At 41.3% G+C, this 22,731-nt stretch overlaps 1 protein-coding gene across 1 annotated transcript in view; it reads left to right on the top strand.

Annotated features, from left to right (window-relative positions):
- The first annotated feature begins 873 nt into the window (after positions 1 to 873).
- Positions 874 to 22,731, top strand: part of ATIC (5-aminoimidazole-4-carboxamide ribonucleotide formyltransferase/IMP cyclohydrolase) — a 105,449-nt gene continuing 83,591 nt past the window's right edge. The window contains exons 1-5 of the mRNA XM_034433479.3: positions 874 to 1,010; positions 2,701 to 2,827; positions 10,594 to 10,670; positions 11,292 to 11,358; positions 12,665 to 12,753. Of these exons, the coding sequence (XP_034289370.2) occupies positions 989 to 1,010; positions 2,701 to 2,827; positions 10,594 to 10,670; positions 11,292 to 11,358; positions 12,665 to 12,753 (382 nt within the window). The 5' untranslated portion in view covers positions 874 to 988. The remainder of the gene's footprint in view (positions 1,011 to 2,700; positions 2,828 to 10,593; positions 10,671 to 11,291; positions 11,359 to 12,664; positions 12,754 to 22,731) is intronic.

A 22,731-nucleotide genomic window follows, 5' to 3' on the forward strand; every position in this document is an offset into this window, starting at 1 on the left:
GGAAATAGGAAAAGGAGCTCAAGACGAATGGAGGTACCATCCACATTACATTTGAAGTAATTAACTGATTGGCTGAAGCTTTATATTTAAGAAATTCCAGAGAATTAGTGCAGGTGATTGGAGGGCCAACTAATCTGGATCAATACCTGGAAAGACTAGAACAGATTTTCAGATTCCCCTCAAAAAACCGTATCATAGTAACTCAAAATCCACATAAATTTGTCAAGAACAAGTCTTAGACTAGACTTGAGAGTAACTGTAAAGCGTTTCTGCAATCCTGCATAATTAGGGTAAGCTGGAATAATGCAACACTTTCATATCTAGAGGTGTTTGTTATAACAGTACTAACCATAATGAAATACCATTAATGGTTTTTTGTCAAATAGGAGAGAGAGATTGGGTGCAAAAGGTACACCATTGCAGCATCTCCATGGTCACATGATCATCTTTTTGACCGGACAAGCAAAGTCAATAGGTAAACCAAATTCACTTAACAAACCGGGGTTACTAACTTAACTGCACTGATATCACCCACATTGCTGAAACATGCAAATCTAGCTACATGATTAGCTTTGCATAAAGAAAGCAATGCAAAGAACAATCGTATACCAAGATTGCGTGGATCTACGGAGTTTTGCATGGTACAAACGAGGTAGAAGATACTGTTACCGCATCACAGCCATTTAGTCCGAGGTGACTAGTAAATACGGATTCAGTTTTTACACTGCCCCTTGACTAGAATATAGCGGGTCTAATTCAGGGATCGCTCCTTTCTTTCAGCAAGGCCAAAGTTCCCCGAACTTCTTTCTAGCGCTGAATCAAAGCCTCAGCGATTCAGTTCTCTCTCCGCCTTCCCGGCATGCAATCGTAACCCCACCCCCTTCCTTCGACTACCACCTTCTCATTTATATCCACCCGCGAGGAGCAGGCTTTCTTTCTTGCCGCCTGTTCTTCTCTGGGAGTGTTTTCTTGCAGAGGGTCTACAAACATGGCTTTGAGGCAGCAGCTGGGTGAGTTTCGATTGCTATGCCTGGCATCTCGACCCTGCAGGTTCACTACTCTGCAAAAGTTTTGCTCGTTTACTTTCTCAGCAGCAAAATACCCCCTTTGAAAGTAGAAGGGAGCACCGCCTGTTGGTTTTTGGCTTACTGGAGGGCTCCGCCCGGTTTGGTGATTGACTTAACAGGAGGGCTCTTCTTCAGCGTGGTGTACGCTGTGTGCTGAAGTTCTGTCCGATCTTACTCGTGTTATTCAGAAACAAGCCTCGTGACCAGTATTTGCTCTTTTCCCCATATGACTAAATTGAAGGGAAACCGTTACACTAAAGCTACAAAGGCTAAAAAACAGAGTATCTGCGTGGACTACAAGGCGATTGCGTGTTAAAAATAAATGTGCATAGTTTTAATCAGTGTCCTGATAGGTTAAATTTTTAACCTCACCCCGTCCAAGATGCAAGTTAAGGCCCACGAAGATCAGCAGAAGTGAGCAGAGTTTCGTTCTTGGGTTGAATGATCCCTTTCAACTATTGGTAGAGGATTGCCTTTTTCTGCATCTTCTTTAGCTCCCGATGAATGTAATCCGCAACTTTTCTCCCTGGTTTGCTGGTTTCTTTTGTGCATATTTTTTCAAGAGGAGTTAGCAAATATGCAGGGACAATTTGCAGTGTAAAACGTAAAGTGCAATGCGATCTTCACTATTTGATTCTCATGACTGCGGTGCAAAGTTGCAAACTTCGAATGAAATAGAATCCTTCGAATCCTATTGAAGGACAGACTACAAAACCATATTTTTAAGAATAGAGGAGCTCTTATCCTATTGAAAGGCATCTAGGATAACTGCTTAGAATGGCATGAAAGTGAGAAATAAAGCAGACAGTCCTGCCTAATTATATTTCTGTCCATGTTTGATGAAAAGGTCTTCATCCTGAAGGGGATTGATTCAGGTAATAGAAATATGAATATACGGACTTATTTTTGTAGACACACTTTAAATCAAGAAAAAAAGATGGAAAGAGTTAGCTTTTATCATCCTAAGAGAATAAAATAATATTGAAAATCCCATGTTACATTTAAGTTTACATTTTTGATCCTGACTGTTACATTTACAGTACACCTTGCCCTCTTATTTGTGGCCAATACATTTTTCTCTTGTGGAATTACTGGGAAAATTAATTTAATATGAAATAATTTGAGTAGAAGTAAATTAACAAAAGAAACAGCTATAGCAACTGCCCCATTATTCTCAGTTATCCCAAGCATTACATCAGTTGGAAGGCAGAAGAAAATTTGAAAATGTTTTTGTAAAAGACATCTTGTAAAAGCTGCAAGGTTGTTATACAAGTCCTGTTCATTCGGATAAACAAAATTTATTCTGGACTAGCTCCCTCCACCAGTAGTGCCTTTCTGATGTGAATTACAATGCCAGCAACACTAAAGATGATTGATACTGTAATGCTGAATTATAGAAGATTATTGCTGAGTTATGCTGAGAAGAAGTGGCAGTGTTTCCATGTAGTGGTAGCAGGAAACACAATGTATGACTGAAACCTACTTGGTAGATCAGATTTTAAAAACAATCACCTTTTTCATTGATGATTACCAGTGCTTAAAATAGAACTGTAGTGAATTTAGCTGGTCCTGTATGAATGTGGGGTTTTGCTATATATCAATATTCTCATTAAAGAATTTGTTTTTCTTTCAGCTTTATTTAGTGTCTCAGATAAAACTGGTCTGGTGGAATTTGCAAAATGTCTGACTTCTTTGGGTTTGACTTTGGTTGCCTCAGGAGGAACAGCAAAAGTTCTTCGGGATGCAGGTTTGAATGTCAGGTAAAATAAAAGATTGGACTTGATTAGATCTTACTGTGTGTTATCTTTAGGCTTGACCTGACAACTGGGGTGACAAGGCCTCACTTTGCTTCTTCCATTACATCACAAATAGAGCTTTCTGACATCAGTTCTGGGAAATGTTATTCTATAACTCAGAATTCTGTTGTGTTAAAATTTGCAAGGTGTTCTGATAAAATTGCTCATAATGCTTGCATTGTTAATTGTTTAATTTTTATCCAGTGGAATATTTACTTTGAAAGGTAATGAAGTCCTAATAGTGGTAGGTTCCCAGCTGTGCAAGGCTTGGATGAAGCAGATTATCTAGACCCTTTTCAGGCTAGGCTACATAATACCGAGACAACATTAATAATGCTGGTCATTGACCTTTGGAGAGTTTAGGATGAGGGTGACTAGTCTTTTCTGGCCTTCCTAGATCTTTTAGTGGTTTTTGATACCATTGCTTGATATTTTGCTGGACCAGCTCCAGGGATTGAGAGTGGAAGGTGTTATTTTGCAATAGTTTACCTTTTCCCCCCTTGTGGCTGATAACAGTAACCAATAAGTTATGGTGGAAGAGAAGTCCAGCCCTAGGCCCTGTTATGTTGGGTTACTCAGCTCATGTCTCTCTCCCCTCCTCTTTAACATCTATATGAAATCTCTGGGAGAGTTGATCATCATCGGTATCCCATTATATATATCCCATTAAACATCTCTACCAGTGCTGGACAAATTATGCTATTCAGGTACTAGCTCATTGCCTGGAGACTGAAAGACTGAAAGGACCTGGAGAGAGAGAAACTCAACCTTAGCAAAGTGGTTATGGATGTTTTTCCCCCTGGAGATAGAAGAGTTGACATCTCTGTCTCTCTGTAACACTGCCCCTGACTGATCTGGTATGCAGTTTGAGGTTCCTCTTGTACTTATGTCTTCTGATGGAAATGTCATTTAGTTTTTTCCCCTTATTTTTATCAGTTGTTGTGAGCTACCTAGAATCATGTGAGATAGGTGAGAACGTAAATCCAGAAAATAAATAATGGTATCCTCACTGATGTCTTTCAGCAATATTTTAAAATCTAGATTTATTTCATGTTTTAGATTAATAATGGGTTGGAATTGACTGGAGTCATCTTAATGGCTGACCCTTATTGGAAAACTAATAAAGTCTTGGATACAGTCATTACAGGACTTGAGCAAGATACCAGCAGTATGTTGATGATATTGAGTATTATCTTACTGTGACAACTGTGTTTAGGAATGCTTATATCAGCTGTAACTGCTTCTAAGACCCAACTAAAGCAAAAACTAGCTATTAATTGAAATACTATATGGATTATTGTAGCTTCCATGTGCTAAAAGTTCTTAGAATGCCATCAAACCTGGCTGTTCATATTAAATAAGAAAGCTGTGAGCAATCCAATATCAGCTCACATCAAAGTATGTCTTCATTTATTTTAACCCGGTGGTCAGTTGCAGTCTGCAAGGAAAGCTCTGATATTGCCCCACAGCTTAGAGATTTTGTTTGTCTTACAGATGCCCTTACAACCAATAAAAAATAAATTGATTAAAATAAACCAATAAACCAGGACATAGTACTTGGTTATGACATATAATGTTTGTATTTCCTGTCTGAAAACAGTTCAGCATATATTAGCAGCAAATCCAAGCTCACAGTAGTGCTTGTACAAAAAGTCCAAAAAAAATGGAAGCCATGAGTGGCCATACTTAAACTGATGTGATCAAGTTAAAGAATGGAGATCCTCTGTTAAGAAGAAAATCAAAGGATGCAAAAACAATGGATGAGAGAGAACCAGAAGGAAGTGGTAAAAAAGATACTTTGTACCACTGGAATTCAGAAATTGCTTGTAGAGGTTTGCAAAAGAAGTGGGTTCTGAATTTTCAGGGGCAGAAAAGGGATTCTGTTGAACAAGAGGTAGGATGATTGACCCCTGAAAAATAAAGAGAAGCAGCTGCGTCTAGCAAGAGGACAGAAAGACTTATAGTTGTTGGCAGTCTAGGGAGACGGAAAGAAGTTGTTGGCTACTGCATATGTTTATGAACTAGGGATTCAGAAGACGAATCTGACAGGAATTTTCAGTATTTTTCAAGTCCCATGACAGTTACAGTATACTGTACTTTCCTGTGATCCTATGCAAAGACAAATTATACTTCAAAAATGCAGTAGGTTAGCAATATGGTTGTTAAGTGAATGGCTTCCCCATTGAGTATGCTTGTCAGAAGGTTGCAAAAGGTGATCACATGATCCTGGGACATGCAACCAACATAAATGCATGCCAGTTGCCAAGTGTCAGAATTTTGATTGCATGACCCTGGAATGCTGCAGTGGTCGTACTGTGAAACAGTCATAAATCTCTTTTTTCAGCACCATTGTAACTTTGAACAGTTACTAAATAAATGGTTATATTAAATAGGACTACCTGTACATAAATGAGGTAAATTGATGCAGATAACAGTATCTATTACATGTGCTAAAAATTACATCAGTGACATAAAGAGATACCCTTTCTCTCCAAAGTGGTCCATTAAATCAACATTTTATTGTAAGGTAGTCCTCAGTTCATTGAATGACCATTCCAAGTTACAGTGGCACTGAAAAATGTGATTTATGAACGTTTTTCAGTTATGACCGTTGTAGCATCCTCATTTTTATGTGATCAAAATTCAGATACTTGGCAACAGATTCATATTTATGACTATTGCTGTGTCCCCAGGTCACCTTTTGCGACCTCACAAGCAAAGTCAATGGGGGAGCCAAGTTCATTTAACAACCAGGTTACTAACTTATCAATTGCAGTGATTCACTTAACAACTGTGGCAGGAAATGTGGTAAAATGGAGCAAAACTCACTTAACAAATGTTTCACTTAACAACAGAAATTTTGGACTCAATTGTGGTTGTACGTTGAGGACTACCTGTATTAAATATTACTCTAAGAGTAAGTATTATATATCTCCCATGAGTACTTGTTTCCTTCAAATTTGGGGTTTGCTACACAATTCAAGGCTTTAATTCTATGCCCTAGTAATATTATGTAATGTATATACCAGTTTAAAAAGTGGCAAATATATCAGAAAAGAAAAAAAAAAGGAAAATTACGATGTTCTGGAAAGTGCAAAAGAAGTATAGGTATCAATAATGGCATCTACTTTGGGATATGTGTTAGGAGCAACTTTAGTTCTTCAAGATCAGACATTGTACCATTAATTATTTCTTAAAAGGTACGTATTTCTATATCCAAGCCAATTTCTATAAGACTGGACTTTACTACTTGCATTCAAATTCTTACCCATTGAATTATAAGGCTAGCTTAGAATAAATAATTCTCTCTTAACTTTTGTCTTTCACTTGAAAAGCCAAATAGGAATTCCTCACTGCATCTAGCTGGTGTCATGGCCGTGAGGCGGGGTGGAGCTTCTCCACGCACCCCACACTGGCTTACCTCAGGGCCCCCGCACCTAGGCCATCCATGCTCTGACCCCTGCCTCGACTCGTTGCACCGGCACACCACTCCTGCTCCGTTGCAGCCGCAAGCAATCAGAAGAAGTGGGCTGGTGGCATGTGGGCTCCTGCTGCACATGAGTGCTGGTGCTGCCACCATGAGGCACATATTGATGTATGGATGGTCTGGCTGTGGGGGCCCTGAGTAACTCGCCTCAGCTCATGGCCGCAGCACCATGAGAAACCAGACAGAATGGGTGGCTGGCTGGCTGCGCAAGCTTTTAAGTAGGGCTTAGTTTGGAGGTAGGGCTTATATTAGATGCATGCGTAAAAAAATCACGATAGGACTTATTTTAGGGATAGGTCTTATTTTTGGGGAAACGGTATATGATATATACATACATACATATAAGTAAAGGTAAAGGTTCCCCTCGCACATATGTGCTAGTCGTTCCCGACTCTAGGGGACGGTGCTCATCTCTGTTTCAAAGCCGAAATGTTAGCACTATCCGAAGACATGTCCGTGGTCATGTGGCTGGCATGACTAAACTCCAAAGGTGCACGGAACACTGTAACCTTCCCACCAAAGGTGGTCCCTATTTTTCTACTTGCATTTTGTACATGCTTTCGAACTGCTAAGTTGACAGAAGATACATACATACATATACATCTACGCATACATATACATACACACACACACACCATGTTTCCCCAAAAATAAGACTGGGTCTTTTTTGGGGAGGGTTTGATAAGACCCATTAGGTCTTATTTTGGGGGGGGGAATGTCTTATTTTGCAGCCGGCTGGTTGCTCCCTCCCATCATCTGCTTGCCCACGGCTGCAACGGCTTACAGGGCTTCCCAAGGCAGACACACTTTTTGCCCAGATGGAGAAATAATGGAGACTGGAAGCTTCATCTGCTTGCAATTGGGTCGCTTTGAAACAGAGCGATTAGCTCTGTTTCAAAGCACCCCATTTGCAAGCAGGCAAAGCTTCCAGTCTCCCTCTGGGCAAAAAGTGTGTGCTTGAGGCAGGCAGAGGCATGCGGGGGTGGGTGGGGGGCAGGTGGGCAGGTGATCCCAATGCACCGCCCACTCTGTCCCTCTGTCTCTCGGCTTGTCTACAGCTGCACTGGGGCAGACACCTGCATGGGGTGTCAGGATTGTTTACCTCCACCCCCTGTGCCTCCGCCTGTTGCCAGTTCTGCTGCACGAGCCTCCAGTGAGCCAGGCAGCCACGCAGCAAATATGGATTACCTGTCTCCCCCCTGCTTCTGCCTCCAGGCTCTGACTTCTCTCTGCCAAAGAGCCAGCAGGCTGTGGCTGCTGCTGGTCATGGTCGGCCTCCGCATGTTCGCCACCTCTTGTGCTAGCCATGCTATCCCCCCAGACTTATTTTTGGGGTAGGATTTATATTAGTCCCCCACCCCCAAATACTGTATGTTAGTGTTATATAATTTGTATATCTGTGATTGAATGACCTGTAAATTCCATACACTAAACAATAAATAAATAGAATCATAATGCTGGAAGAGACTCGGAGGTATATTGACCTTCAGTTTGAAGTATAGATGAGATGACCACCTGTGGGCTCCTAATTGTTTGGCTACCCTGCTTGGTTGCTCATAGTCCATTGAAATTGCTTCCAGGGTCTTATTAGTATTATTTGTCCCAATATGAAATGGGAGAAAGGGCTGAATTATTTTGGCGAGCCTCTCCATCACATCTTTAATCTTTGCACTTGGAAGACAACACATTTCCCTTAAGAATTTGTCTAGTCTACAGATTATTGTCTCTGTCCTTTAAATCTCTCATCACCAACACATGCCTTTTTTCTCTTTGGGAAAATCTGAGCTACTTTACGTCTTGTTGCTTGTACATTTGGCAAAGTCAGGTGCCTGCATGTTTCTTTCCTGGGGGAGAATATGAATATGAATATTTCATCAATTTTTGTTAGTTAAGAACATTATAGTAAAAAAAATCTGATTACATATGCCAATATGCTATATCTAGACCCATGAAATAGACAAAAGATACATCAATTATTGCTTAGTAAAGAAAGGAATCTACTGTATCATGGTTAAGGTATTTCCAAATGGCTAAAAAATCTTAGGAAATCTTGGAGAAGGAGGAGAAACCCTAAGAAAAATGGCAAAATTTGAAATATTAATACATAATTAAAATAATTTATTAGGCTGCATTTACAAATAGTTATTTAAATACAACATGGAGGCAACAAATAAAAATTGATAAAATAGATGCAAAATTTCAAAGAAAAAAACCAGTGGAACAACCTATGGAGCAAATCAATAAAAATTACACCAAGCTACAATCTGAAGGAAAACTGGTACAAAATGTCCTATAGGTGGTACCAACATGGCCAAAAGTATTGACCCCTCCACTTTCTCACAAGAATCCCAATTTGACATGAAATAAGTTGACACAAGTAAATGGTATCCACCATTCTTTATTCCCTAGAGTAGACACTTTGCTTTTGATGCACAATTTACCGTATTTTTTGGACTATACGATGCACCTTAATTTTTGGGGAGGAAAACAAGAAATAAAAATCTGCCTCTGCCTACCAGCATTAGTATCAGCGGCGTCCTCACTTCACTCGGATTTTGATAACGAGTACCACAGATCTTTTTATCCATTTAAAACAAACCCTATCACCCTACGTGCATTTAACTGGAGTGGGGGGGGATGGGGTGGGGGGGATGATTTTCACGGGGCAGAGAGGGACTTGGCACGGAAGGCTCCACTCCCGAGACACCCCTGTCTTCCTACCTATAGCCATAGGCATTGAAAGCCTAGCTTTCTCATAGCAAGGCCTGATAGAGACGCAGCACTTCAGTCCTCCTGGTCACTGCCATCTCATAAACATGCCTTTGCTGCCTCAGCCGGAGCCTGATTCCAGAAGCGGCCTGGGGAAGCGCGGAGCTCGGGACTCAGTTGGCAAAACAGGCACTGCGCAGGGGGGCGTAAGGCAAGGCGCTGCCACCCGAAAACACTGTTGCCATGATTTCCACTACCAGGAACCTCATGAAAATGTAATGCTCTTTTTTTGCCTCCGCAAGCCCCACTTTTGGAATCGGAGAGGAAAGAGTTTTCGGGAGGTAGCACTGGCCGGAACCGCCTGCCGCCTGTAATGCGATGCTCTTTTTTCCCCTTTGCACACCCCGATTTTGGAATCCGGGAGGAAAAAAAGCATCATGTTTTCAGGAGGTGTAAGGCAAGGCACTGCCATCCAAAAACACTGTTGCCACAATCTCCGCTGCCAGGAACCGCCTGAAAACGCGATGCTCTTTTTTTGCCTCTGCCTGTTTTTGGAATCGGGGAGGAAAGTATTTTCGGGTGGCAGCGCTTTGCCTTACGCTCTCTGCACTGCCGCCCAAAAACACTTTCCTCCCCAATTCCAAAAACAGGGCGTGCGGAGGCCAAAAAAAAGCATTGCGTTTCAGGCGATGGGCGGTTCCAGCCAGCAATGCCGCCCGAAAACACTTTCCTCCCCAATTCCAAAATTGGGGCATGCGGAGGCAAAAAAAGAGCATTGCATTTTTAGGCAGTTCCAGGCGGCAGAGATCACAGCAACAGTGTTTTCGGGTGGCAGCGCCTTGCCTTGCGCCTCCTGCGCAGCGCCCGCTTCGCCAACCGAGTCCCGACCTCTGCGCTTCCCTGGGCCGCTTCTAGAATTAGGCTCCAACCGAGGCAGCAAAGGCACAGGGGGCTTCCCGGGAAGCCCGGCTCTGTGTTTACGAGATGGCAGTGTCCAGGAGGACTGAAGTGCTGCATCTCTATCAGGCCTTGCTGCGAGAAAGTCAGATTTTCAACGTCTACTGCTATAGGTAGGACGATAGGCATCTCGGGAGTGGAGCCTTCGGTGCTAAGTCTCTCTTCTGCTCCCATGAAAATCATACCCCACCCCACCCACTCCAGTTAAATGTGTGTAGGGTGATAGGGTTTGTTTGAAATGGATAAAAAGACCTGTGCTGCTCGTTATCAAAATCCGAGTGGAAGTGAGAATCCCCGCTGCCTGGAACCACCAGAAAATGCGACACGTGGAGGCTGACAGCCTCCGAAGGGTGGAGGCCGGCAGTGGGCAGGACTACATTCAGTGTATAAGACGCACCCAAATTTTCACCCTCTTTTAGGGGGGGAAAATGCATCTTATACTCCGAAAAATACGGTAATCTTGTAAATAAGAAAACAATCTAGAGGCAGCAAAATTGGAACCTAGATGCTAACCCTTGTGTTATATGAATGCTGTAGGTGCTACATAATGCTTTTGCCTCCTTCCCTTTTGGAACAGAGATGTTTCTGATCTTACTGGCTTTCCAGAAATGCTTGGAGGACGTGTGAAAACTCTTCATCCTGCAGTACATGCAGGTATGTTACTCTGTTGGGAATGAATTAACACTTTATTATGGTCCTTGAACAGATAATAATAAAAAACAGATTCTCTTACATAAAATGTAATTTTATAAAATGCATTTCAAGAATAGCCAACTGAAGAAGGTTGATTAAAACTGCTGTTATTCAGACAGCTAATTTGTGTCGCAGCTGCATCCATTCAGACTGGAAGCTGGAAAGTTGTCATAAAGGATTATTCCGTATGAAAGCATTTTTCAGCACGATAGATATGCCTGACAGGAAAAGGCATCTCTGATACCTTGCTTCACACATCAAAGGCTGAAGAATAATCTATAGAATGACTTAAAATAGTGTGCATTGCATTGTTTCTCAGGTAACATTTTAATATACATTCTTGGTGTGTTTCAAGCAATTATTGGGATGGCTAGGGTTAAAAGCTAGCTTGCCTTCAAGAGTAAAATCTTTATAAGAGAATGTGATGGTACTCTTTTTTTTTTCATACACCAACTGTTTTATATTATTTTCTTAGTATAGGTTCTACTGCTATTCCCCTTTGGCCATCTTTAGCAAGGACTTGAAGGGATTGGACTGTTACATTTTCTGAGCCTCTTTTTCTTTTCCTCACACAAAAACTAGGCATCCTGGCTCGTGATATTCCACAAGATAAAGCTGACATGGAAAAATTGGATTTCAGCCTTGTAAGGTAAAAAGGGTAGTTGGGGGTTAATAAATAATTATGAAGTCAACCTTTGATATCAATTGATGGAAGTTATCTTGCATAGAGATTAAAGGTTTTTCATTATAAAGTACCTCTCTTCTCCCTTTGTGAATGTACATTTTCAGAATTGATGGGTTTTTTTGTAAAAGTACGGAGGGATTTGTAATTGTGCAAGAGATTGTCAAATCTTGACTTCTCATCATTTACTTTAAAGCATTGGCAAATATACCCTTTTGAGATTTACCTAGCTTTATTTGAATTTCAACATGTAAATCAACTTCAGACGTAAGAGGACAAAGTGTCAGGGCCAATCTTTGATGCTGAGATTTTAGTCTGCCACTACATAACTTTTACCCCTTTCTTTAATCAAATATTAAAAGAACAAATTATACTTGGTGGATTCAGTGTTGGAGTCACAAGTATTCCAAGAAAGATATGCAAATAAAATCTTTGGTTTTATTTATTAAATGTTTATGTACCCATCTACTAATACAGAAACTCTGGCTGGTTTTCAGTATAATGAAAAGTAAAAAAGGTAAAGAATGCAATTAAAATTAGGAGAGTTAAATAGAAAAACTAAATAACCAAGATGATGGGTAGTCTCAGGCCAGGGATTTTCTTTATCTTGTTAGCTACCGTAACATAGTACGCTGAGCCTAGCTTTCAGGCCCTTCCAGAAGACCAGGAGTTTGGCTATTTATAACTCAAGGCAGTCATGGTGAAAGTAAAAGTTAGAGTATGACTTTTCTAACCTTTCAATATTTTGAAAAACGTTTTTCAGTATTCAAAGTCAAATTCATTTGCAGCCAAAAGGTTCAAAAGGCTTTTCAATAGGATTAATCCCCTTAATGCTGGTGGATGAATAGGATCCTATTTGGAAGTGCACTGTATCTGAGAAATTATCATTACTGAGACTATTCCCTCTATATTTATTTTCCTTAGTTCACAAACATTCTAGAAGCAGCATATAATGGAGGCAGTCTGGTATGATGTAGGATCACAGAAGTGTGCTCTTATCTTACTTTATTGTAGTGCTTTTCCTTTAGCCATACTTGATATAAACTATAGGAAGATCACCAGAGCACCAATGTCTTGAACTGTCTTAAAATAATTCTTATGTGATGATTCAGGAAAGTCTAACTAGCATAAGACACTTCATTGGCCAAAGCAGGGATAAAATAACAGTTATATTACATTGAAACATGATAAAAAAATGTTGTGTTGGCAGAGTGTCATGCAAATGATACACTTTTGAATTTAATTTAAAGTTACTCCATGCTTCTTTTTCTAGAATTGTAGTTTGCAATCTCTACCCATTTGTCAAAACGGTGGCCTCCCCAAATGTCACTATACAAGAAGCTGTTGAACAGATTGATATTGGTAAGTCAGTATGGACTATATATTGCAAACACATTGCTTTGAGTACTTTGTGGATACTATCACCTTTTAAATGAAAGCAGTCTTCACATATCGTCTTCATATATACTTTCTTCCATTGACCTTCCCATTTTGTTTCATGCTCTGCTAAGGAAAGATTTGGAATTATTAAGTTGGAAGGGGCTATGTAGGCCACTGAGTCTAGCTTCTGTTCATTGATGCTCTGCTCAAATCATAGCATCCCCAATACATGGCTTCATTAAGATAGAATGGTTCTGCTATTGAACTACTTTTGCTGTTAGAATTGTTTTCTAGCATTTAATTGGAATCTGCCTTCTTGGAACTTAAATCCATAATTTTGCATCCTGTACTGTGGAGCAGAATTTTGGTAGTACCCAAGTATTTGAAGAGCACTGTCATGTCCCTCCTCGGCCTTCTCTTCTCAAGGCTAAACATTCCTGGTTCCTCCAGTCTGTCCTCATTAGCTCTCTTAAGTCTCTTTTTCTTGATTTGATGATAGGAGATTTAAATTCATTCAGAGTCAAGAGATAGTCAGTGGTCATATGTCAATCCTACTATTGCACCTTTCTCTTTTCCTGGTGAAATGGATAGAAGTGAACAAAAATAAAGTTAAAGTGCTAACTTTTCTTTTTTTTTATTTTTTTTATTAAAAAGTTTTATAAGAAATACAATTTTCTCCCCCCCACCCTTCCCCTTCCCCACATAAATACATTTTCTTATACATAAGAAATCCTCCATATACATGTTTCCCTTAAAGAAAGCATTAAAATAAAACATTTTAACTATATTCGGAGTTGCTCTTCTCCTTCTTCCCTCATTCCACAACAAACCTTCTTCTCCTCCTCCTTTCTTTCCCGTCCCTCCCTCCTCTTCTCTCCTACCTCTTCTCCCACCTCATCCTACTTCCTTTCCCTTTCCCCCACTTCTCTCTTCTTTTCCCCCTTCTCGCCTTCACTCCTACTCCTGTCCCCTTCCCTTCCCTTCCTCCTCTCCTTTCTTCCATTCCTCTCCCTCCCTCTCCTCTTCCTACCCCCTCCTCCTCTCTCCTTTCTAACTTCTTTGCTGTGAAATATTTTCCTCCTTTAGTATCTGAGCAACTCCTATATTCTAGAATACACTTTCTTCTGCTAAAACATTTCTCTATTCATCACTTTCCCCCCCTCCCTTATCCCCCCTCCCCACCCCACCCCTGACTTCCCAGAGCAAAAACAGGGTATAGCATCTAACAAACATATGCTAAAATAAACTAACAAATTATAAAGTTCAAAGCTCCACATGTTCTTTAACTCCCTTTGCTCCAATTCAACAACCTCCCTTTTATAAATTCTCAATACCAATTAAATTAAATTCATTCTTCCTACTTATATAGAAAAAAAAGAAAAAAAACCCTTTTTCTTAATACATAATCCAATACTTTAGCAGTCTTACAAACAATAAAAATCATGAATAAATTCCATTTCTATACCAGAAAAAAAAATTTCATCTTAAAATCTTGCACATTTTATCTCATATATCTTTTAAAATAATATAGTCTAATGTTAAACATTTTAAAAATCTCTTAATACCTTTAAAACACTTATTTACCAAATATAAATTTCGGAATCTATAGGAGGGTATCTTTCAATTTTTCAATTAACCGTCTTAATACCTCTAACTTTTTAAAAGAACAACCCTTAACTATCCAAAACTAATTATCAGTTTACAATAAAATTCTGAGTTTAACATTAATCCTCTTCGCTTCAAAGGGTTAGACATCCTAAAAGCTTATACAATTTATCTCATATATCTTGTAGAATAATATAACCTTATGTTAAACATTTTAAAAATCTTTTAATACCATTAAAACACATATTTGCCCGTTGCCAATTTCAAAATCCACAGGAGAGTATCTTTCTTAATCTTCTGTTCTTTTCTTTTGTATTTTTTCCAATCCTTTTTTTTTATAAATTCTTTCAACAATCCCCCCAGTTTTATTTTGGAAACTTTTAAAATAGTGATTTGAGGTTGATGTTTCTGAAATACTCGCTCTCTTCTTGAAGTCAGATTTTCTAACTTAAAATCCTCATCTCGTCTCTTCTGGTTTGTATAGTCATTCAATCCATTTCTTTGTCCATATAGCCAAAATTTGTTGCCATAAAGATTGTCAGCTTGCAATAAAGAAACCATTTGTTGCTTTTCTGTCATTGGAATGGAAATGTCCACCAAAACCTTTGTTTCAGCTGTACCAGCCAATCTCTTAATCCTGTCCATTTCCTGATCTTCCAAAAACAAATTCTTCTGAATAATTTCCAGCTTATAATTTCCCAAGCTATTTTTTGAAAAAGCCCTTTCGATTGTATTCAGCAGGGCTGAGGTAAAAAAGTCTAAAAGTTCTTGAAAAGCCTGGACAGTCACGGCTTGGGAATTTGCTGATTCACCAGCCCTGTTGTCAGCCATATTTCAGCTACTTTGTATTTATCCAGCTATCAGGACAACAATTCAACTTTTTCCCACACAGTATAAAGACCAGATTTTAGTTAAAATCAGAACCAAATTCTTTTCCTCGATACCAAATTCTTTTCCTGGCCGCTTCCATTTAAAACTTTCTCTTTCTCTTAGGGTGTAATCCAGTAGCTGTAAAGTGTTAACAAGCCTTAACGAGCACTTCCCTGGTAGTTTCTTCCTCCCGCCCTCAGGCGCCATTTTCTGCATATTAAAGCGGAGTTAAAGTGTTACTTACAAATTGCCTTTTGTTTTCTCCTGATTTGCTCCGTCTGCGATCGAAGTAAAGATGTTAAAAATCCCCCCTGTTGATTTTCTGCAGATTCTGGTCGCAGCTTCTAGCTCCGCTTCAGCGGAGTCGTTTCTGATCTGGAGTGGCTTGACAGGCTTCAATAGGGAGCCCACACCCTTTGCGCCCCAGGATTTCTCCTAGCGCACTTGGGGGGGCTCTACCCCCGCCTGTCGACTCTTGTCTCTCCCCTTTGCCCGGGGAGAGGGTTCCAAGCCTCCAGACAGCAGTTTTTCGGCTGTTCTGGGGCTTTTACGGAACCAGAGAACGGGCGCTCAAAAAAGAGCGTCTTCAAAGCTGCGGAGCCAGGCAGGAAGTCCCCAAGTGCTAACTTTTCTTCATTACTTGAAGCATTTTGCCATATTCAGCTCCTTTCCTCATTAATTTCTGCCTACTTATTCTTGAAATTCACTTTCTTAATATCCAAGATACCTGTTTACATTCAGTTTTGCTTGAAATCTGAATGAAGAAGATTTCATTCAAAAACTAAGCATTACATGATATCTTTCTCCAATATTTTTCCTCCTGGTACTTTCCTAATGGTAAGAACTGAAGGGTAGAAAAACCTCTTGTGCCTTCTTCCATTTTAAGAAAGATAAAGTTATCAGCAACTTTCCTGAAAGAAACACATTGCAGGATGTCTTCCAAAATATGATGTGGAAATTAAAATCATTACTAATTTGAACCTTTTTCAAATATATGCTGATAGTAAAGTATTGCAACAATAGGAACTCCAATGGTGCAAAATACCTTTTGTATCTCAATTTTGGTTTTTATTTTTAATCATTTGCTTGGGTATCATAGAGTTGTTTTCTTCTTTCTTTGATCTGATAAATCCTCTCATTAGCTGAAGTGTGACCATTCCTTTGACTTTTTCAGTAACTTCTACAAGCTTGCACATGCTACAAATGTATGCCAGGTTGTTTCATGCAGGAACTGATTTGTCCTACAAGCATTGTAGGCATGATGACAGATTCCCATATCTTCACAGTTGTTATTTCAGATTCCACTAGTAGAAGGATTTTGTTTGTTCTTGTTCCCCTATCAGGCTAGCCAAGTGCATACAGTTAAATTAGAGGAAAATACCTTTCAGGAATTTTGGCAAACTGCAGTTAGTACACCCCCGTTTGCTTGATAAGTTATTGTAGTATGGAGATATATTAGATAGAGAAATAAATATATACATTGATCTGATTTGGATTTAATAGCATTAAAATGTCTGTGAAGACTTTTGATTGTGGCAGATTACTTGGTATGAAATGTATTGAATCACTGTTTTCACTGGATCAGATTTTGTGAGATAGATTTGTTTTTAAAGGGGTACTTTTGACATAGTTGCTTATGTTGACAGAATTGGGTTTGTCTCAAGTCTTTCCAAAGTTTTGAGTTTTCTGAGTCTAAGTATTAATTTGTTTGTTTTCTGTATAATAACAGAGTTTACACAGTTCCCATAATAACATGGTTCAGATATCAATCAATGAGAGATATTTGTGTTCCAATAGTATTCTTTCCTCTCTTCATCTTCTTATTGATGTGTTTAGGCCTCAGTTCCACTGAGATGGTCAACTTGTGATTGGTATATGTGCATAGACTACAAGTGGAAGTTATGTGAAAGTAACACCCCCCAAAAAAAATTATATGGTGACATTTTTTGCAAATTAGAAATTTAATGAAAGAACATTTAAGCATGACTTCATAGTATTGCACAAACATTGATTTTAATGGGAGGCAGGAGAAAACTTTACCACATTTTTTCCTTGGTTAGAGAAAGGAGGCAGTCACAACTTTCTTTCCTTGTGCTTCAGTTTGACAGAAAGGGATTCAAACACATCTTTATAGTTCTTTGTCCTGTTTCCTCCACTCAGCCATGGATCAATCGATCCTGCCAGGTTTGTATTCTTTTTCAACCTTCTATAAAATGCTGAAGTCTTATGGACCAGGTGAATGGCTTGACACAGTTCCAGTCTAGCAGTTTAGCTGTTGGCTTTCTTTCTCTTCTGTCACTCTTCCTAGGACATCTGTGATGACCATAGCTGCATCTTTGTCAGGATGGTTTGGCATTGACATGGTTTACTTTCGAAATGCTGCCCGCTCTTATGAGGAGAAGGCAGAATTCCTTGATCCCTATGAATAAAAGTATAATGCGGACAAAATGATTCCTCTGGAAACCATAAAACAAATATTCACGGTAGACTTTTTACAAAAGTTATTAGCCTTATTTTGAAAAGACAATTCAGAAATAGTTACAGATATATTGTGTGGGTTCTACTAGTAATGCATTCTTCTGAATTATTGGGAGGCTGACTGCGATACAGGTAGTCCTAGTTTTGTATTTAATGACTGTTCAGAATTACAACAGTCTCAAGAGAGGGTGCTTTATGGCCTGTAGACATTTCTGGCCATCTTAAAATGTCATATCAGCCACTTCACAATTACACGGCCACATTTTTGGTGTTTGACAACCTGTTTTCACTTATGACTGGTTGTCAAGTGCTCCATGTAATTACCATTTTCAAGCTTCACTAGAAAATCAGTGAGGAAACTGGCAGAGAAGGTTGCAAGCCACTGCCACTTGCCAAAAGAACTACTCGGACCCCTCCATTGAGCTGCAGAAAAGGGGCTTGAATCCTGAAAATCTGAGCCCCTTTTTTGCATCACAGGAGATGCATTCTCTTCCATACACAGTGTTCAGCCCCTCTAAAGCTTTCTAGCTGTCAGGATTCCAAGTAACACCCCCAATGAAAGAAAACTCCGAGGCTAGAAGTTCCTCAAAGTTCCATTTTATTAGAGATGTCATATTGGCACATCTGGGAAAACCTGAATCTGAAAGCTTCCAGCTTTTCCCCACCCAAAAGAAAGTCCAAGTCCCTTCTCCTGCACCCCCATGTCCATCACATGGTCCAATCAATGCACCATTCCAACTGGAGATGCCTCCCAGTCACACCACTCCAAGTGCAGGGCTGAATGTCCTTGACTCTCAGAGAAAAGAACATTATTATGGCTAGATACCTCCCCAACTCCATACAATCTCTCCTCCCAGTTTCCCAGAGCACTAAATGTGGCAGCCCTGAAGATCCAAAGAAAAGAAGGCTTCCAGGGCTGACACTAGCCTTCTTTCCAGTGAACACCACTGTTCTAAAAGCTACAAAGATTTGTAGATTTCAGAAAGATGACATTCTCTAACTTTCTTGGGAAGACTAGACAGCTAGGATTACTAGCCTTTAAAATGATCGTCTTTGCAAGTCTTCCTAGGCTGGAAAGACTAGCAAATGTGATCATTCTCCTGATAGTTTGGAAGGCCCCTTCTCCAAATCACACATTAGTAAAAGGAGCCTTCCAAGATTGCGAGAATGGGGCTTGGCTGCAGAAAAAGCAAAGGTAAGCGGTCTTAGCATGTTGGATGGGGAGTGGATCCGGCCCTCCCAGACATCGTAGAGCAGGAAGAGAGCCCTCTTCCTAGTGCTCAGCTTAGCAACCTGTCAGCCTCAGCTTGCCTGCTTCAGCTGCCATAAGAAACGGGGGAGGGATTAGTATGGAGCTAAGGGGGGGAAGGGAGCAGGAGTTGGTTTTGTCTTTGTAGGAGGGGCTTCGTGAGAAATGAAACTAAATTTTCAAAAGGGGATGGCTGACCAACTGTCCGACATTCCTGATGAATGACGCTGCCAGACGTGTTGCCACCTGACCTTTGGAAGACCTTTGGATTGGCTGATGATTTATAAACACGGGGGGAAGAAGCTTAGTAGATGCATTTCGGGCGTTTTGCTCACTTCCAGCTTTACCTGGGTTGTTAATCATTTCATATTCAGTAAAAGTACCAAATTCTTCAAAATGCTTGAGTTTGGGGTTTTCTTTCCTGGATACTGAAGGAAGCATACCTGACATTAAGCTGGAAGACACAACCAGTCATCCCGGACAAAAAAACGAGGGGACTGAAAATCCAAAGTATGTCAGATCGAGGGAGTGATGAAGAAGGGAAGATGGGGGCAGCGAGTTCAACCGCCCTCCAGTCGGAAAGAGAAACTGCAGAATGGTTGGAAAAACTCCGTTTGGAGCCGGAGGAAGCTAGATGGTCCAAAGGAGTGGGGAGACTGCCGGACTGGGGGGAGAATCCCCGGGGAGTGACGACTTCCAGACCCCGTAAAAGGGAGGCAGTGTGGATGCAACAGCAGAAGGAACGTCTCATGATAGATCAAGCCTTGCAGCTTATCCGTGATGTGGAAGAAAGCAGAAAAAACCGTGAGTCTTTTGAAACGCCTGGGGAGAAGGGGGAAACAGACCCCAGGGGGGAGCCCGAAGAGACAGCCTGCGGGGGAGAGGAAGAGTTTGAGGAGGGAACATCCCAGGTTTCGGCAGCTCGAGGAAGAGATGCAGCCGGCCAGAGAACCCCAGCCCTGCAGGCCCCCCCCCCCCCGCAGACGTAAAAAGCCAAAAATCCCCCCCTTCCTGGGAAGTTTGATGGGAATCCTAAAACCTTGGGATTTTTCCTGACCCAAGTGTGGAACCACATGCAGGATTGGGGGGAGGACTACGAAACAGAGGCGGCTAAAGTCAGAAGCGTTGCGAATGCCCTAGAGGGAGTAGCGGCTGAGTGGATGGTGGTTCTCCACAATAACAACTCCCTCTTGCTGAGAAATTACAACCAGTTCATGAGGGCCCTTAGAAGGCGTTTTGAAGACCATTTAGCTGAACGAAAGGCGAGACTCAGAATGAAGAGCATTCAGCAGGGCCGGAGGCCGGTGGCAGAGTATATCCAAGAGTTTCGTGAACTGGCACCCTATATGACAGGCTGGTCAGAAATGGCTCTTTTGGAGAGTTTCAAAGATGGATTAAATGAAGAGATATATCGAGACTGCAGGAGCATGGGGGTCCCCGATGATTTGGATAGATGGTACATAGTAGCTGAGGATGTGGAGATCGAGCTGAAATGGAGCGAACTCCGAGGAAGGCGGATGGGGGACCAGTCATCCTCTTTCTACCGTAAGGGGGCGGCCAAGATGACTGGCGGGAAGACCGAATTCAAACCCAAGTCAAAGCCCTTCACTTGTTTCAAATGTGGGAAGGAGGGTCACCGGGCGGCCGAATGTTTCTCCAAACCACCGCCAAAAGCCACCGGGGCCAGCCAAAAAGAAAGGCGACAAAATACCCGCCAAAACCCACGGCACCGCCCTGAAAGGAGAAGTCGTTGAGTTCACTCCCCGGAACCAGGGTGAGTTGGGAACTCCGACCAACGATGACAGCGAGACGGACTCCGACTCTGACACCGACGAACGGGTGAGTCACACGGAAGAACCCTTACTCATCCCCGTAGAAGTAAGGGTGCCCTCCACAGGGACTCACGCGCAATTGTTAGCCCTGTTGGACTCGGGGTGCACTAGGTGCATAATTAGCCCCAAAGTAGTGGAGGAAATGGGACTGAGACTGAAAACTTTAAAAAGACCCATTGCATTTTGTCAATTAGACGGGTCGATTGCAGGAGGGGGCCCAGCTAGTTTTATGACCGAACCCCTTGAACTACAGTTGGGGAATCATGTAGAGAAGCTCAGCTTTATCGTAGCACCTGGCATGGAAAGGCCCCTCATTCTAGGACTGCCCTGGCTTCGTAAATGGAACCCACGAGTAAATTGGAAAACGGGGGTCCTGCGCATCCGTACGGCAGAACCAACTCCGGAAAAGGAAGGCCCCTCCCTAAGGGACGACATAAGACCAGAAAGGGCAGCAGTAGCCATTAACTATATTGAGGGAGAAGAGAAAATTCCAAAGGAATATTGGGACCTCAAGGAAGTGTTTAGCGAAAAAGCATCGGATGCTCTGCCTCCCCACAGGGCCACTGACTGCACCATTGAAATACTCCCAGGGGTGAAGCTTCCCAAACCAAAAATATACCCCATGACACCTCGAGAATTGGGGGAATTGCAAAATTTTATTGACAAAAACTTAGAACGGGGATTCATCGAATGAGCCAAACCCAAGGTGGCAGCGCCAGTAATGTTCCGCGAAAAGAAAGATGGATCCTTCAGATTAGTTGTTGATTATAGAAACATGAACGCCATTTGCGTAGAAAATGTCTATCCCCTCCCACTTATGAAGGACATGTTGGCCCATTTAGGGAAGGGAAATTTTTTTTACCAAACTTGATTTAAGAGAGGCATACTACCGAGTGAGAATAAAAGAGGGAGATGAATGGAAGACAGCATTTAATTGCCCACTGGGATGTTTCCAATTTAGAGTACTCCCTTTTGGACTACAGGGGGCCCTGGCTGTATTCATGCAGTTGATCAACGAAGTGTTGCATGAGCATCTATATAAGGGGGTGTTGGTCTATTTGGACAATATTCTAATTTATTCTGACAACATGGCCGACCATGTAAGATTGGTTCGAGCGGTCTTGAATAAACTCAGAGCAGCTGAACTCTATGCCAAACTTTCTAAATGTGAATTCCATCAAGACAAAATCGACTATCTTGGATATCGTATATCGCATGAGGGAATAGAGATGGACCCGGAAAAGGTCCGGGCAGTAATGGAATGGGCCGCACCACGCACCCGTAAACAGTTACAGAGTTTCTTAGGGTTTGCTAATTTTTATAGACAATTTATCCCCTCTTTCGCAAAAATCGCACTGCCAATTACAAACTTGCTAAAAACCAAAGGGGAAGTAAAACCCAAACCCTCGAAACCACTAGAATGGACTATGGACTGTCAGGCCGCTTTCGAAAAACTGAAACGATTGTTTGCAGCTGAACCTGTGCTCAAACACCCCGACATAGAACAACCTTTTGTAGTACAAGCTGATGCTAGCGACGTCGCCGTAGGAGCAATACTCTTGCAAAAGAATGAGAATGGAATATTACAACCCTGTGCTTACACATCCCGTAAACTATCCGAGACAGAAAGGAGATGGGCCATATGGGAGAAAGAAGCGTTTGCAGTTAGATGGGCGCTGTTAACATGGAGACAATTTTTAGAAGGGGCGAAACACCCTTTCGAGGTGTAGACTGACCATAAGAATCTAGAAGCCTTAAAAACACCACGCAAATTGTCACCCAAACAGGCACGCTGGGCCCAACATTTCAAGCGATTCAATTTCACTTTACGTTACCTTCCTGGGGGAAAAAATTTCATGCCGGACGCACTTTCCAGATTACCACAGTACAACAGCATAAAGAAGGAAGTGGTTCAACCAATGATCC

The sequence above is a fragment of the Pantherophis guttatus genome, chromosome 1, assembly GCF_059756535.1.
Source record: "Pantherophis guttatus breed Tessera chromosome 1, ASM5975653v1, whole genome shotgun sequence".
Classification (NCBI taxonomy): Eukaryota; Metazoa; Chordata; class Lepidosauria; order Squamata; family Colubridae; genus Pantherophis; species Pantherophis guttatus.